A 13,229-nucleotide genomic window follows, 5' to 3' on the forward strand; every position below is an offset into this window, starting at 1 on the left:
AGTTTCCTGGAGCACAGGGGTGGGGCGAGAACTAATCCCTATAGTTCACCATTAGCGCTGGGAGTGAGAGCACAAATGGGAGGGGTCATGTGTACATTTTGAGGGACGTGGATATGCAGAAAAAATACCCATGTGATAACTACGGGGAAGGAGCAACCAGATGGTCGGGGGTTGGGGGGAGGATGTCACAGACTCGCATCCTGGCAACGTCCTGATAGTCCCCGGGCCTGGTGAGTGCATAGGAGGGTGTCAAAGCCTGGGGCCCGATGCGGGGTCAAAAGTGTCATAGTTGGTTTCTTGGTCTCGCGTGGACACAGAATCTGGACCCGCACTGGATGCCTGGCAAGGCCGGAGCGGTCCAGTGCCCCGGCCGCTGCACAGAAAGCGGATTCCGGGGTGCTCTTTGGCTGTTCCCACTCACACACGCCGCGTAGACACGTGCCCGCTGCACGCTGGGTAAATACAGACCCAGAGCCGAGCCGACCCTAATTTAGATGCCCGGGAACGCTGCGCGCAGGCACACGTGTTCCCGACTCGCTGTCACTTTCGTCCCCGCCCCTTCTGTCGCGTGCGGGGGCGGAGTCAGAGAAAGACTGGGGGCGTGGCTGTGACCCTCAGCTCCCCGGTTCAACTGGGGAAGGATCAGTGAGGGAGGCATCCCCACATCCTCTCCTAGAACCATCTCTTCCCCAGCTTGCACTTCTCAAATCTCTCCTAGCCCCCAAATCAATCTCCGCCCCAAGAAGCGCTGGTGGGAAGGGCCAAATATGGAGGCGGAGCTCAGAGTCCAGCTTATTATCATATCATCTAAGCTAGGAGTGGGGTGGAGATTTGAGAAGGGCAACCCTGCATCCCCCCACCTCCGCGTCGCCGCTGGGGATGACGCGGGAGCGCGCAGCCGCCCCCAGAAGGCCCCGGGAGATGGGGCCGGCCTCCACGTAGACCCCGGGGGTCGCTCGCTCCAGCCAGCACGCCTTCATCAAGGCCGGGAGCCTGGTGCAAGATCGCCCTCCAGCACCCCCCTCACCCCGCCGCCTCTGCTGCCGCCCCCTCCTTGGAAACCAAGTTACCAACGTTAAACCAATCCCCGAGCGCAACTCAGCCTCCTCCACACCCCACCCGCCGCGCGGCGCCGCGCCGTCCTCTAGCCCAGCTCAGCGCTCGCGCTCCCCTCGCCTCCTGTGCTTCCCCCGCGGCGGCGATGCCAGCGCCCTCGCCAGGGCTGCACCGGGCGCTGCTCGGCCTCTGGGCTGCCCTGAGCCTGGGGCTCCTCGGCTTCTCAGGTAAGAGCCGGTCTGGCTCAGGGTGGACAGGGCGGGGGCGGAGTTCCCAGACCTGAGAAGAGGCCACAAACCCCTCCCGGCTTCACCCTCGCCTCGCTCCCACGCTTCTGCCCCCACCTTGAGCCCGGGCTTTCTTCTCTAACCCTCTTGCCCCCAACACACACTGGAGACCTAGCTTCCTGACTTCTGGCTCTCCCAGGTCTCTACCCTACCCTCTTCGAGATCCTGGGTGTCCTTCCGCACCCAGCCTCGGGCTCTGGAGACTGCATGTCTCCCTTGTCTCCTCCCGGGGTACCTCCCCACGCTTTGCTATGCACCATGGTCCACGGACTGGCATCTTCCCCACTCCTAATCCGCGAAGACCCGATCTCACCAACTGCTGTGACTCAGAGGCGCTGTTCCCGCTCCACCTGGAGCCCTGGCAACAACGTACATCGGCTGTTCCGGAGGTCCTTGCATGAGCCCAGCCCCGCGTCCTCTTTTCCATACTCTTCACCTGGGTTTGGAATCTTCCTTTATCTTTGACTCAGCCTCATCTCTCTTTTGCCCTCGCTTCAACAAGGGTCTCCCCCTCTGCGGGCAAGAACCCTGAGAACCCGTTCATTTCCTCCCCCCACCTGGGGTCCCCTCCTTCTAGCTTTGGTATGTGCGTTGAAGACCCCATCTTTCCCCTCCCCCTATGCTTTCCCATCACTCCATCGACACCTTGGAGAGCAGGGCTCTCCACTGCCATGTTGCAGAAACACCCTCGAGGTTTGGACAGTGGGAATGGGCTTGTAAACCTGAGGTCTGGGCAGTAAAGACTCGAGTTTTTTTCTGGCCTCTGTTCATTCCCTGGGAATCCCTGACTCGGTATAGGGGCGCTGAGATCCCAGGGAGATGGCTCCCAGGCTGAGCTCGCATTTCTCCGGGCAGCAATCGCACAGGAGCCTTTCTGGGCGGACCTGCAGCCCCGCGTGGCGCTCGTGGAACGCGGAGGATCGCTGTGGCTGAATTGCAGCACCAACTGCCCACGGCCCGAACGCGGTGGCCTGGAGACCTCACTGCGCCGGAATGGGACCCAGAGGGGTTTGCGCTGGCTGGCGCGGCAGCTGGTGGACATCCGCGAACCGGAGACCCAGCCCGTCTGCTTCTTCCGCTGCGCGCGGCGCACACTGCAAGCGCGTGGGCTCATTCGCACTTTTCGTGAGTTCTCAGCGGCCATGCTCTTACTCCACTATTTTCCCTCCCTCCCAGGCCCCGCCCCCTGGGTCACGGGGTCCTCTCCTTCAGGCCCCACCCTCTGGATCCCCATGTCCTCCCCGTCTTGATCCCTGCTTTCCACGCCACGTCCTGCTGAGCCCTGGCGTTTCCAACAGCTGTGATCTGTCCCCTTGTAGAACGGCCAGATCGTGTAGAGCTGGTGCCGCTGCCTGCCTGGCAGCCAGTGGGCGAGAACTTCACCCTGAGCTGTAGGGTCCCCGGCGCTGGGCCTCGTGGGAGTCTCACATTGACCCTGCTGCGGGGCGCCCAAGAGCTGATCCGTCGCAGCTTCTTCGGGGAGCCACCCCGAGCGCGGGGCGCGGTGCTCACAGCCACGGTACTGGCGCGGAGGGAGGACCATGGGGCTAATTTCTCGTGCCGTGCGGAGCTGGACCTGCGGCCTCACGGCCTGGGGCTGTTTGAAAACAGCTCGGCCCCCAGAGAGCTCCGAACCTTCGGTGAGTGGGTGTGAGGAGAAGGGGATCATAAGGGGTCGGGCGGGTATTTAAGAAGTTTGGAGGCAGAGAAACCTGAATTCTAATTCTTACTCCGACACTCACCAGCTGAAAGTTATTTTCCTCTTTGAGCATGTAAAGCGCTTAGAACATATTGACCGTTCAATACATAAGTTCAAGCTCTGTTCTTCTACTCCCAGCCCTGCCTCCGGACTCCCCGCGCCTCGCTGCCCCTCGGCTCTTGGAAGTGGACTCAGAAAGACCTGTGAGCTGCGCCATGGATGGGCTGTTTCCAGCCTCGGAGGCTGGGGTCTACCTGGCGCTGGGGGATCAGAGGCTGAGTCCCGATATCACCCTCGAGGGGGACGCTTTCATGGCCACTGCCACAACCACAGCTAGCGCAGAGCAGGAGGGCGCCAGGCAGCTGGTCTGCAACGTGACCCTGGGGGGCGAAAGCCGTGAGAGCCGGGAGAACGTGACAGTCTACAGTAAGAGCGAGTGAAGCGGTACTTCCGCAGCTCGGGGGTGGAGCCAGAGGAACGTGAAGGCGGGGCCAATAGTGGGTGGGGCTTGGTATCGGAATAGGCGTGGCCCGAGAGTCCCGAAGGGGCGGGGCAGGTGGAAGACAGACTGAGTAGTAGCTTGAGAGGCGGAGTCTGAGCGCCCCCAAAGGGGAAGTTTGCAGACCCCAGGAGGATCCGTAGAGATAGGGCCTGACCACCTCAAGGGGGCGGGGCGAGAAAGGGCGGAGCCTGAACATCTCAAGAGGAAAGGGACAGTATCCTTTGGTTTGGCTGCAGCGGGGAAGGTTCGGGCTGATAAGGGGCAGCCTTGAACCGCAGGAGGGGCGTGGTCAGTGGACTCCCGACCAATGCCCCTCCCCCAGGCTTCCCGGAGCCCCTCCTGACCCTGAGCGAGCCCAACGCCCCCGAGGGGAAAACGGTGACAGTAACCTGCACAGCTGGGCCCCGAGCCCTGGTCACACTAGACGGAATTCCAGCCGCGGTCCCGGGACAGCCCGCCCAGCTCCAGCTAAACGCCACCGAGAACGACGACAGGCGTGGCTTCTTCTGCGACGCCACCCTCGAGGTGGACGGGGAGACCCTGAGTAAGAACGAGAGCGCCGAGTTGCGCGTCCTATGTGAGTTGGCCTTTAACCTCTCGCCTCCCTCATCTTGAGCTCAAAGGGCTTGCCCGGTTCCAGTTCCTGGCGCTGTAGTGAAGGAAGTGGAGGCTTACCTCACGGTCCGCGTCTAGCCTCTCAGCATCCCATGTCTCTGCCCGCAGACGCTCCCCGGCTGGACGATTCGGACTGTCCCAGGAGCTGGACGTGGCCGGAGGGCCCAGAGCAGACGCTGCGTTGCGAGGCCCGTGGAAACCCAGAGCCCTCGGTGCACTGCGCGCGGCCCGACGGGGGGTCGGTGCTGGCACTGGGCCTGCTCGGTCCGGTAACTCGCGCGCTCGCCGGCACTTACCGCTGCACCGCGACCAATGCCCAGGGCGAGGCAGTCAAAGACGTGACTCTGACGGTGGAGTGTGAGTGGGGGTGCGCAGCCTTTGGGCGGGATTTTGGGAAAGGGAAGAGGCTGGTGAGCGGGATAAGGGAAAGACCTCGGAGAAGGACCTAGGGGAAGGGGTCGGCGTGTCCACGGGGGTCTGGAGCACAGCGTTTGGGCTGCCTTGGAAAGGTGGGTGTTTCAAACGGGCTAACAATTTTTAGGCCAAAGACGGTGGGAGGGTCCTGTGGGCACTTTGTAGGAATCAGATAAAAGCACACCTTAGGGCTCAGGAAGCCCCAAAACAGTGCATGACTCGACTGGTGCAAAACTCCTTTTGTTCGGTGTCCCTCTGTGGAGCATAGCCTGTCCAATGCTTCCTGGCTCTCCTGGGTTGGGAAAAGGGGTCTAGAGACATTACACCGGTCCCTAAACCCCCAAAATCAACAACACTCCCCTCTAGATGCACCAGCGCTGGACAGTGTGGGCTGCCCTGAACGCATTACCTGGCTGGAAGGAACAGAGGCCTCCCTGAGCTGTGTGGCCCATGGGGTCCCACCTCCCAACGTGAGCTGCATGCGCTCTGGGGAGGCTGGGATCATCATCGAGGGCCTGCTGCATGTGGCCCGGGAGCACGCGGGCACCTATCGCTGCGAAGCCACCAATGCTCGAGGCTCTGCAGCCAAAAATGTGGCTGTCACTGTGGAATGTGAGTGGGGACAACATGGGGCAAGATGAGGGATGTCAGAATAACCCTCTTCTGACCTCCAGTCCCTGTACGACCTCTTCTCCTCAGATGGCCCCAGTTTTGAGGAGCTGAGCTGCCCCAGCAATTGGACATGGGTGGAAGGTTCTGGGCGACTATTTTCCTGTGAGGTTGATGGGAAGCCAGAGCCAAGTGTGGAGTGCATTGGCTCTGGCGGCACCAGTGAGGGGGTGCTGCTGCCACTGGCACCCCCAGGCCCTAGTGCCAGAGCCCCCCGAATCCCTAGTGAACTGGCACCTGGTACCTACATCTGTAATGCCACCAACCGGCACGGATCCATGGTCAAGACCGTCTCCGTGAGCGCGGAATGTGAGCCAGGCCCAAGTGGGCGGGCGGGGAATAGGGGGTGTCCTGAGTCCGAGCCCCTCCTGACCACCCCCTCTCCTGCCATGGCTGTTTTGCAGCACCACCGGAAATGGATGACTCTACCTGCCCAAGTCACCAGACGTGGTTGGAAGGGGCTGAGGCTGCTGCGCTGGCCTGCTCCGCCCGGGGTCGCCCCTCGCCACAAGTGCGCTGCTCCAGGGAGGGCGCGCCCCGGCCACAGCGGCTGCGCGTGTCCCGAGAGGATGCAGGCAGCTACCGCTGCTTGGCCACCAACCCGCACGGCACGGATGCCCGGATTGTCACCGTGGGCGTGGAATGTGAGTGGGGGAAGCACCAGATAGAGCACATTCATTCTCCAGAACAGTCACTAGAAGAGGTAGGATGGCCCAGAGGAGTTCAAGGGCATCTCCCTGAGTCGCATTTCTGGGGACAAGGAATCCCGGCCTAAACCTCAGAGTAATGAAAACTCTGCGGAACAAGATCATGGCACCTTCAAATTCTGGGTCTGAAGTGCATTGGCTTGGTTCCCCATCTCCTTCCACTCAGTGAAGCAGGTCTAAGGATTTTAGTCCTGACAATAGTCCCACTTGTAGGGGGAGGGGGCTCTGATAAGAGGCAGGACCCTTGCCTGCCCATCTCAGAAGGGGTGGTCTCAGATTGTGTTGGGCAGAAGGGGGCACTTGGTCAGCGGTGAGACCCCCTCAACCTCCTGTCCCCTACAGACCGCCCGGTGGTGGCCGAGCTGGCTGCTTCACCTCCTGGAGGCGTGCGGCCGGGCGGGAACTTCACATTGACCTGCAGGGCTGAGGCATGGCCCCCGGCCCAGATCAGCTGGCGCGCGCCCCCGGGGGCACTCAACATCGGCCTGTCCAGCAACAACAGCACGTTGAGCGTGGCGGGCGCCATGGGCAGCCACGGCGGCGAGTACGAGTGCGCAGCCACCAACGCGCATGGGCGCCACACACGGCGCATCACCGTGCGCGTGACTGGTAAGTGGCGGCTGGGTGTGGGGGTGAGGCGAGGGATCTCCAGGGAGGTGTGACCTGCGCCTTGGAATTCTTGACCCCGTCCCTACCTCGCTCTCCGTTCCCACAGATGAGACTGAAGTGAGCCAGAGTAGAAGTTAGGGGCTCCCAGACGGTGGGGCTTTGAGGGCTGGTTGGGGGTGGGAAGCGGATGGAGAGGGAGTGACCAGAGCCTAAGGAAAGGGATCCTCCGGGGCTGTGACTGCTATGGGGAGGGACTTCATTAACTTTTGGTGGGTTCTGCTTGGTGGAGACTTGATCCAATTCACCCTCCACTGTGTTGCTGCAGAGAAGGGGTGTTGGAGAGGGACCAAGGGCAGAGGATGGGGGCGGGGGACCCCAACAATATCCCCTCTCCCATTTCGTGTATCTCTGGGGCTGGGGACTTTCTAGGGTGGAGGAATCAGCGGGTCCCCTCCACCCTGATCCATTTGAGGATGAGTTGGTTTACTTGTAGGTATCTCCATGGCTAGGGGTTTATATCTGCCCCCTCCCCCTCCGTGATGGGGTAGCTGGTCAAATGGGTCAGGGTCACAGCGGTGTTATGAGTGGTCTTACTGGGGTCTCTCCTTTCCTCCAAGGCTGAGTTCCCTGGGGCTCCCTGCCAGGCCCGTGAGGACTGAACTTGTGCCTTCGGGGAGGGGACAGGAGTGGCCCAGCCTGGCATGCCGACGGGTGGGGCGAGCCCCTAGCTCGTCCCCCCTCTTTGAGCATCTCCATCCCGCAGGTCCGTGGCTGTGGGTCGCTGTGGGCGGCGCGGCGGGGGGCGCGGCGCTCTTGGCCGCGGGGGCCGGGCTGGCCTTCTACGTGCAGTCCACCGCCTGCAAGAAGGGCGAGTATAACGTGCAGGAGGCGGAGAGCTCCGGGGAGGCCGTGTGTCTCAACGGCGCTGGCGGCGGCGCCAGCGCGGGCACGGGCGCGGAAGGTGGAACAGAGGCTGCGGGCACTGCGGAGGCGCCGGCGGGCGGCGAGGTCTTCGCCATCCAGCTGACGTCAGCATGAGCCAGCTCCCCTCTCCCCGCCGGCCGGGGGACGCCCCCCAGACGCACGCGGGGGCTTACTTATTGTTCTATTTATTTATTCATTTATTTATTTATTCGCTTCCAGGGGCGTCACCCCCATTTTCTACCCCCACCCCCAATAAAGTTTTTATAAAGGACTCCGGCTCCATCTGCTTCAGCCTGCGAAGTGGAAGCAACCCAGGGTTCCAATCCCAACCCTACGGGTTATTTACTCAAAACCCTGTTTGTTTTTAAGGGCTTACCATGTGTCAAGCACAGTCCAAGCTGCCTTTTCACGATGTGGCCTGGAGCCAGTGCTCTCCCTACCCAGGGTTTCCTGCTCTCACTGGACCCTTAGGCTGGGGCGGGGACCGCGCTTCCCCCTTTCTGCCACTTATCTCTTGTGCCCAACGCTGCCACCTAATCTGGCTAATGGTTGAGGGTGGGAGCTAGTGCTTCCCCCAGGCCTGGCTGCGTTCCCGGCAGAACTGACACTGCCTTCCCTGGATGGGTGGAGCCCCTTTCCCAGGGGTCTGGCCCAGCCCCTGCCCTGAGGCCTTGCAGGGATGGGCACAGGATGCTGCATCCTCTGATTATCAGCTCTTGGAATGTCCCTGCTATTACAAGGTGTGCCCCTGCCCCCTGCCCCAGCCTCCTCCATTCTATGTCCATCCACTCTGCCTCAGTCTACTCACCACCTGCCTTTCGACCTGGCCCGTTGTGATTCAGGAGAGACACACAGGATATCAGCCGCACTCCCCCAACACACACACACACACACAGCAGGAGAGAACAGCTGGGCCTCCCCTCCCCCCACCCCTAGTTTCCTCCTCCCTCAAAAGCAGGAACACAGAGCTGCCAGAAGGAAGCAGGCCTGGACAGTTCCAGCTCCACCAGCATTTCTGTGCACACATTTCAGGAGCCAAGGTGAGAGCAGGAAACTGAGGCACTAGAGGCCGAGCCACAGCTGGGTGCCAGGCACAGAAGAGGGAAGGGCACAAATGAGGTGCCACTGCTGTCCCGCCCTCCCTTAATCACCTCTCCACGCCCACCCGCACCTTCGAGGTTCCTGGAACCCCACAAAGTTCTGCCTGCCACAGGGCCTTTGCTTTTGCCATTTCCTCACCTTAGATGGCCCCATAGTTAGTTCCTTATCTTCAGGTCTCTACACAGATGTCACCTGCTCAGAGAGGCCTTCCCTGAGAACATGGCTAAGGTAGCGGCCCAACTCCTCACCTCCCCACGGACTTTATTTTCTCTGTAGCACAATCACTACTTGACATTCTAGCAGATAACTGTCACTCTAGAATATTGGCTTTGCTAGAGCAGGGGTCTGTGTTTGATTCACCGATGAGTGTCCCCATGGGGTCCTGGGCACACAGTAGTTGCTCAGTAAATATTGAATAAGTGGCTAACAACAGCCAGGGGTTTGCAGATACACTGTCTTGAGACCCTCGTGTATTCAGAGTCTATCCCCGGAGAGCTTCTCCATGTTGGGCACTGGACGGGGGTGGGCTATCATGGTCAGAAACCCAGATGTGATGACCTTGGACCTCTGAAGTCACGGTCTAGCAGGGGAGATGAATGTGAATGAAATAACCCTGGACCAGCAGAGAGCTTGAAACTTCTGGTAGGTTCTAAAAGGGAGATGAGCCAGCTGCTGCCCTAGAGCCTGACATGGGGTGGGAGTGGGGGAGCCATTTTAGGCTGGGTGGTCAAGGACGGCTTCTCTGAAGATGTAGTGTTGGGGCTGAGAGCCCCACCCCAGGTGATGAGAAGGCAGGAGCGATGGGGGATGTGGGTGAGGGTGTTCTGAGCGGAGGAAGGGTGGCGCTGAATGAGCCAGGGATCTCAGGGCCGAGGGATCCGGGCCCAGGCCTTCCCCGCAGGCTCACTCAGGAGACACAGAGTGGGTTTCGCAGGGGCTTGCCTCCCCAGGGCATGCAGCCAGGCAGGCCTCACTCACCCCCCACAGCAGGGACCACCTCTGCCTTTGCTGAATCGCACCCATCCCTGATGCTCCCTCCTCCCTCCCTCCCAGGGAGGACTGGTGGCCTGTGTGTCCTGCCAGCAAGGGTAGGACCCAGCGTCTTGCATGTGGCTCCTGGCTTCAGGTTGGGGACACTCTTTGGTGGGGCCAGGAAGATCTTGAAATGGAGGGAGGGACACAGAGCAAGGACTGGTGCACTTAAATTTGCAGGAAGGTGACATCCTGAGGGCAGGGGTGGAGCTGACAAAGGACCTACCTGTGTGTGTACCACTATGCGCCAACTCTGTGTCCGTTTTGTGTGTGTATATGCATCCTGTGTGTGTCTATCAACACGTGTCTATCAACACATGTCTATAGGTAGGTGTGTGTCTGTCAATATGTGTGTCCTTCTATTTTGTGTGTGGTCTGTCTCTGGGTGTACATGTCTCATGAGTGTCAGCACATTTGCATCTGTTGATCTGTCTCGCATGTGTGTCTCGATGTGTCTGTCAGTGTGCGTGTCCATGTGGACGTGTCTGTCTTTCTGAACGCGTTGTCTGTCTCCACACTCGGTGGCTGTTGCCCTGTATGGGCTGTTGTCATGAATGTGGCTAATTCCCTTGGGGGAGCTGGTACCAGTATCTGTGACTGTGTGTGTCCCTTGAACCCCAATGAGAAGACCCCTTCCCCGCATTCCTGGGCCTGGGGAGAGGCGGGGGAGGATCAAGCAAGGTGGGATCCAGGTCATGCTGCCTCTTCTAGGAGTGTTTCTATTCTTTATTGTTACTGCTATTAACAATATGAGTATCGCTGTTGACAGCATTTCTGGGGGGTGGGGGGAGCTCAGCCAAGCCTGATTGGAGCAGGGACCAAGGAGGGGGCCAGTGACCCCCTGAGCCAAAAGGTCTGGGGCCTGCATCCTCCACTGGCGTCTCTGAAAGGGGAGGGGGCAGAGAGGAGGCCGACTGGATCCCTCAAGACCCAAGCTCTTTCCCCTCGGAGGGCTTCTGCCCGTTCTCCCCAGGGAGAAACTGAGGCAGGACAGGCTCGGCTGGGTGAGGAAGGGCTTACCCTTCCTGAGTTGGGACTGGGTGGGGGCCCAGCGACACTCCACATCGGCCACATAGCCTCTTGGGCTGGACACTTTTCCGGGGCACCAGCCAGCAGCTAGAGCACCGAGTGCCGTATTTCTTGTACCTGGGGTGGGGGTGCAAGAAACCCACATTCAGCCTGGAAATCACCACCAGGGAGCCACTTTCCCCAAGAGGTGGGTGTTTTCTCTTCCCACTACTCCTCACTGGCTAAGCAGGGACTGATGTCACCCCACCCCAATTCCCTCCTCTCTTTTGAGGACCTGATTCCACAGGCATTGCAGAGAGGGGTCCCATCTTCAGCATCTCTCCAGAGTGGGGTCCTTTGGGTCCTACAGGAAGCACAGCGTCGGGGCCCTGAAAGGGCATAAGCCAAAGGGCAGGGGTCAGAGGCCAAGAGTCCAAGCTCAGGAGGCCTGTGTCGGGTAGGGTGGGCATTTTCGGGGGGGGGGGTCCTCTGTAAAGGCCCCACCCAGCCCTAGGCCAGATCTAAGACATAGGGAAAGCCAGGAAGGGAGACAGATGGCAAAGCTCGGCAGAGGAGGAAGCTGGGGGTGGGGGTGACTCAGCCTGAGTGGAGGGGGGCGCTGTGACTCCTCCTGGATGGGTCTAAATAGGGAAGCAGGTTGGGAAGAAAGATAAGGAGGAAAGGAAACCATACCCTCCCCCAAATATTTATAGCTCTCAAGTCTCCAGGACTTACCCAGGGCCTCGCTGCCTCGCAGGTTGGCCTCTGGGCCCCCGGCAGGGCCAGTCGGGGCACCCTGAGAGCGGCTGCTGCAAGCCAGGCTGGGGGAGTAGACAGGCGTTAGCATCAGGACGTCTGTACCCTGCCCCAGACAGCCCGCAAATGAGTATGTCCTGCCAGGGTATTGGGCAGTCCCCGAGGAGGCATCTGACGTCTGAAAGGCCTGGCCCCTCATTGGTAATCACAATCATAATCGTGTGAAGAGGTAATAAGTCTGGAGCCAACCTGCCAGGTTGAAAGCTCAGTTCTCCCAAGTCCTCACTTTGTGACCCTGGACAAGTGATCGCACCCTCTACACCTCAGTTTCTGCACCTGTAAAGTGGGCTTCCCCAGGCTTCAGAGAGCCCATAGACGTCAAGTGCTCCGATATCTCGTATTGTTGTTGTCCTGTCTGACAAATGGTTGCTATTATCATTACTGGAAAAATCTACCACAGCAGCAGCCCTGGGTACTGTCAGACTATTTCATTAGGAGGAGACCTGCACTTGGACCTGGATGTGACTGGTCTCCAGCAGCAGGGACAGGGACTGGCACCAGCCTGATGTCTTGCTTAGAGTCGGGGCTGTCTGTAATGCAGGGCTGGCATAGGAGTCCTTGAGCAGATGCTGGGAGCACCTGTTCCCAGGCCTCTGTGCTTTTATCATTACTTGCATAAAGGGTGCCCTTGCCCAGGCTGGCCCCTACCTGTAGCTGGGTATGATCTGGAGGCTGGCATCCGGCTTTATCTGAAACTTCAGGGTCACCCCTTCGAACTGGGGGTCCACTTTCTCTGAGCCCCTCTGGGGGTTCAACTGCTTCCGGGGCCTCCTCTGTGGCTGAGCTGAAGAGGCCAGGGGAGTCCCTGGGCTGTGGCACTGCTGGCTGATTGGGGTCAGCATGTTCTTGGCATCCCTGGCCAGAGGAGGGGGTCCCAGGGTCCCCAGGGCCTTCAGCTCCCAGCAGGGCCCCAGGGCCTGGGTGTCCCACGTGGGAGGCTGGGCCAGCCCCTCTGCTGTCTCTTGGAGGAAGCGCAGTGCAGTGACTGAATCCTGGTGTGCAGGCCAGAAGGACCTGGAGACAAGGGGCAGTGTGGTCAGCCCCTTCCCCGAGCAGCACCTACTTGGGTCTCAGAGATACGGAACAAGGCAAGGAGAATGGCATAGCCTCTGACCCCCATATGACCCCAAGTATCCCTGGGGACGAGGCCCTCTTCCTTGTCAGTACCAGTAACTAACATTTTGACCCCTGGATAACCCCAGGAGCCAGAGGTCATGATCCCTTGACCACTGGACCAGGTTGGGGGAAGGGCCGCTCCTTAACGTACCTGCCACTGGGTCTGAGGCATCCAGGAGTCCTCGGTGCCCGCTGGGCCCGGGGTTCCGGGGGCAGCTCGGGGTCTAGACAGCGTGGCGCCAGCAGCTCTCGCAGCATGAAGTCCGGGACTGGCTCAGCCTCCATTGCACCCCAGCCCAGGCCCCCTTCCCAAATCTCGCCCTGCCCCGCCCACGCCAGTCCCACCGGATGAGCTTCACCTGCGTGGGGCGGGGGCGCTTTTGGCGGAGGGTGCAAGGAGCACCACCTGAGTGGGGCGGCGCCTGTGGGATCGGGCGCCTCTGGTGGACGATGTTGGGCACCGGCTTCCAACCCCCCACTCTCGGGCCAGCCTCTGTCCCTTTCCCCCTCCCCTGACTCTGCTCAGGGGGCTTGCACACCCCTTGTGGCCAAGGGCGGCCTGGAGCCCTCCAAATCCCTCCGCGCTGCGGGGCGGAGTCTTGCCACGCTGATCTTCAGGCTCTCGGGCCTTCACCTTCAGGCCTCTGCCTGTTTCCCGCTGGCCCAAAACCGTT

At 60.4% G+C, this 13,229-nt stretch overlaps 2 protein-coding genes across 6 annotated transcripts; one reads left to right on the forward strand and one right to left on the reverse strand.

Annotated features, from left to right (window-relative positions):
• Positions 1-876: 876 nt before the first annotated feature.
• ICAM5 (intercellular adhesion molecule 5) lies at positions 877-7,741 on the forward strand. Of its 5 annotated transcripts, XM_032465603.1 has the most exons (12): positions 877-1,283; positions 2,199-2,468; positions 2,663-2,983; positions 3,181-3,468; positions 3,867-4,121; positions 4,268-4,516; positions 4,940-5,185; positions 5,273-5,551; positions 5,647-5,886; positions 6,292-6,558; positions 7,176-7,206; positions 7,322-7,448. In XM_032465603.1, exons 1-11 carry the CDS (start codon positions 1,202-1,204, stop codon positions 7,178-7,180), a joined length of 2,502 nt encoding a protein of 833 aa, XP_032321494.1. In that variant the 5' UTR covers positions 877-1,201; the 3' UTR covers positions 7,181-7,206; positions 7,322-7,448. The 5 variants fall into 5 exon arrangements, with proteins under 5 accessions (XP_032321494.1, XP_032321492.1, XP_032321495.1 ...); XM_032465601.1 differs by lacking the exon at positions 7,176-7,206 and having other exon boundaries at positions 3,867-4,088; positions 7,322-7,741; XM_032465600.1 differs by lacking the exon at positions 7,176-7,206 and having other exon boundaries at positions 878-1,283; positions 7,322-7,741.
• A 2,595-nt stretch (positions 7,742-10,336) lies between these two features.
• Positions 10,337-13,055, reverse strand: ZGLP1 (zinc finger GATA like protein 1). The gene is made up of 6 exons (XM_014554768.2): positions 12,707-13,055; positions 12,088-12,453; positions 11,359-11,444; positions 10,919-11,012; positions 10,636-10,761; positions 10,337-10,498 (listed from the first exon to the last, which is right to left on the reverse strand). Exons 1-6 carry the CDS (start codon positions 12,838-12,840, stop codon positions 10,408-10,410), a joined length of 897 nt encoding a protein of 298 aa, XP_014410254.2. The 5' UTR covers positions 12,841-13,055; the 3' UTR covers positions 10,337-10,407.
• Between the last annotated feature and the right edge of the window lie 174 nt (positions 13,056-13,229).

The sequence above is a fragment of the Camelus ferus genome, chromosome 22 (genome assembly GCF_009834535.1).
Source record: "Camelus ferus isolate YT-003-E chromosome 22, BCGSAC_Cfer_1.0, whole genome shotgun sequence".
NCBI classification, from domain to species: Eukaryota; Metazoa; Chordata; class Mammalia; order Artiodactyla; family Camelidae; genus Camelus; species Camelus ferus.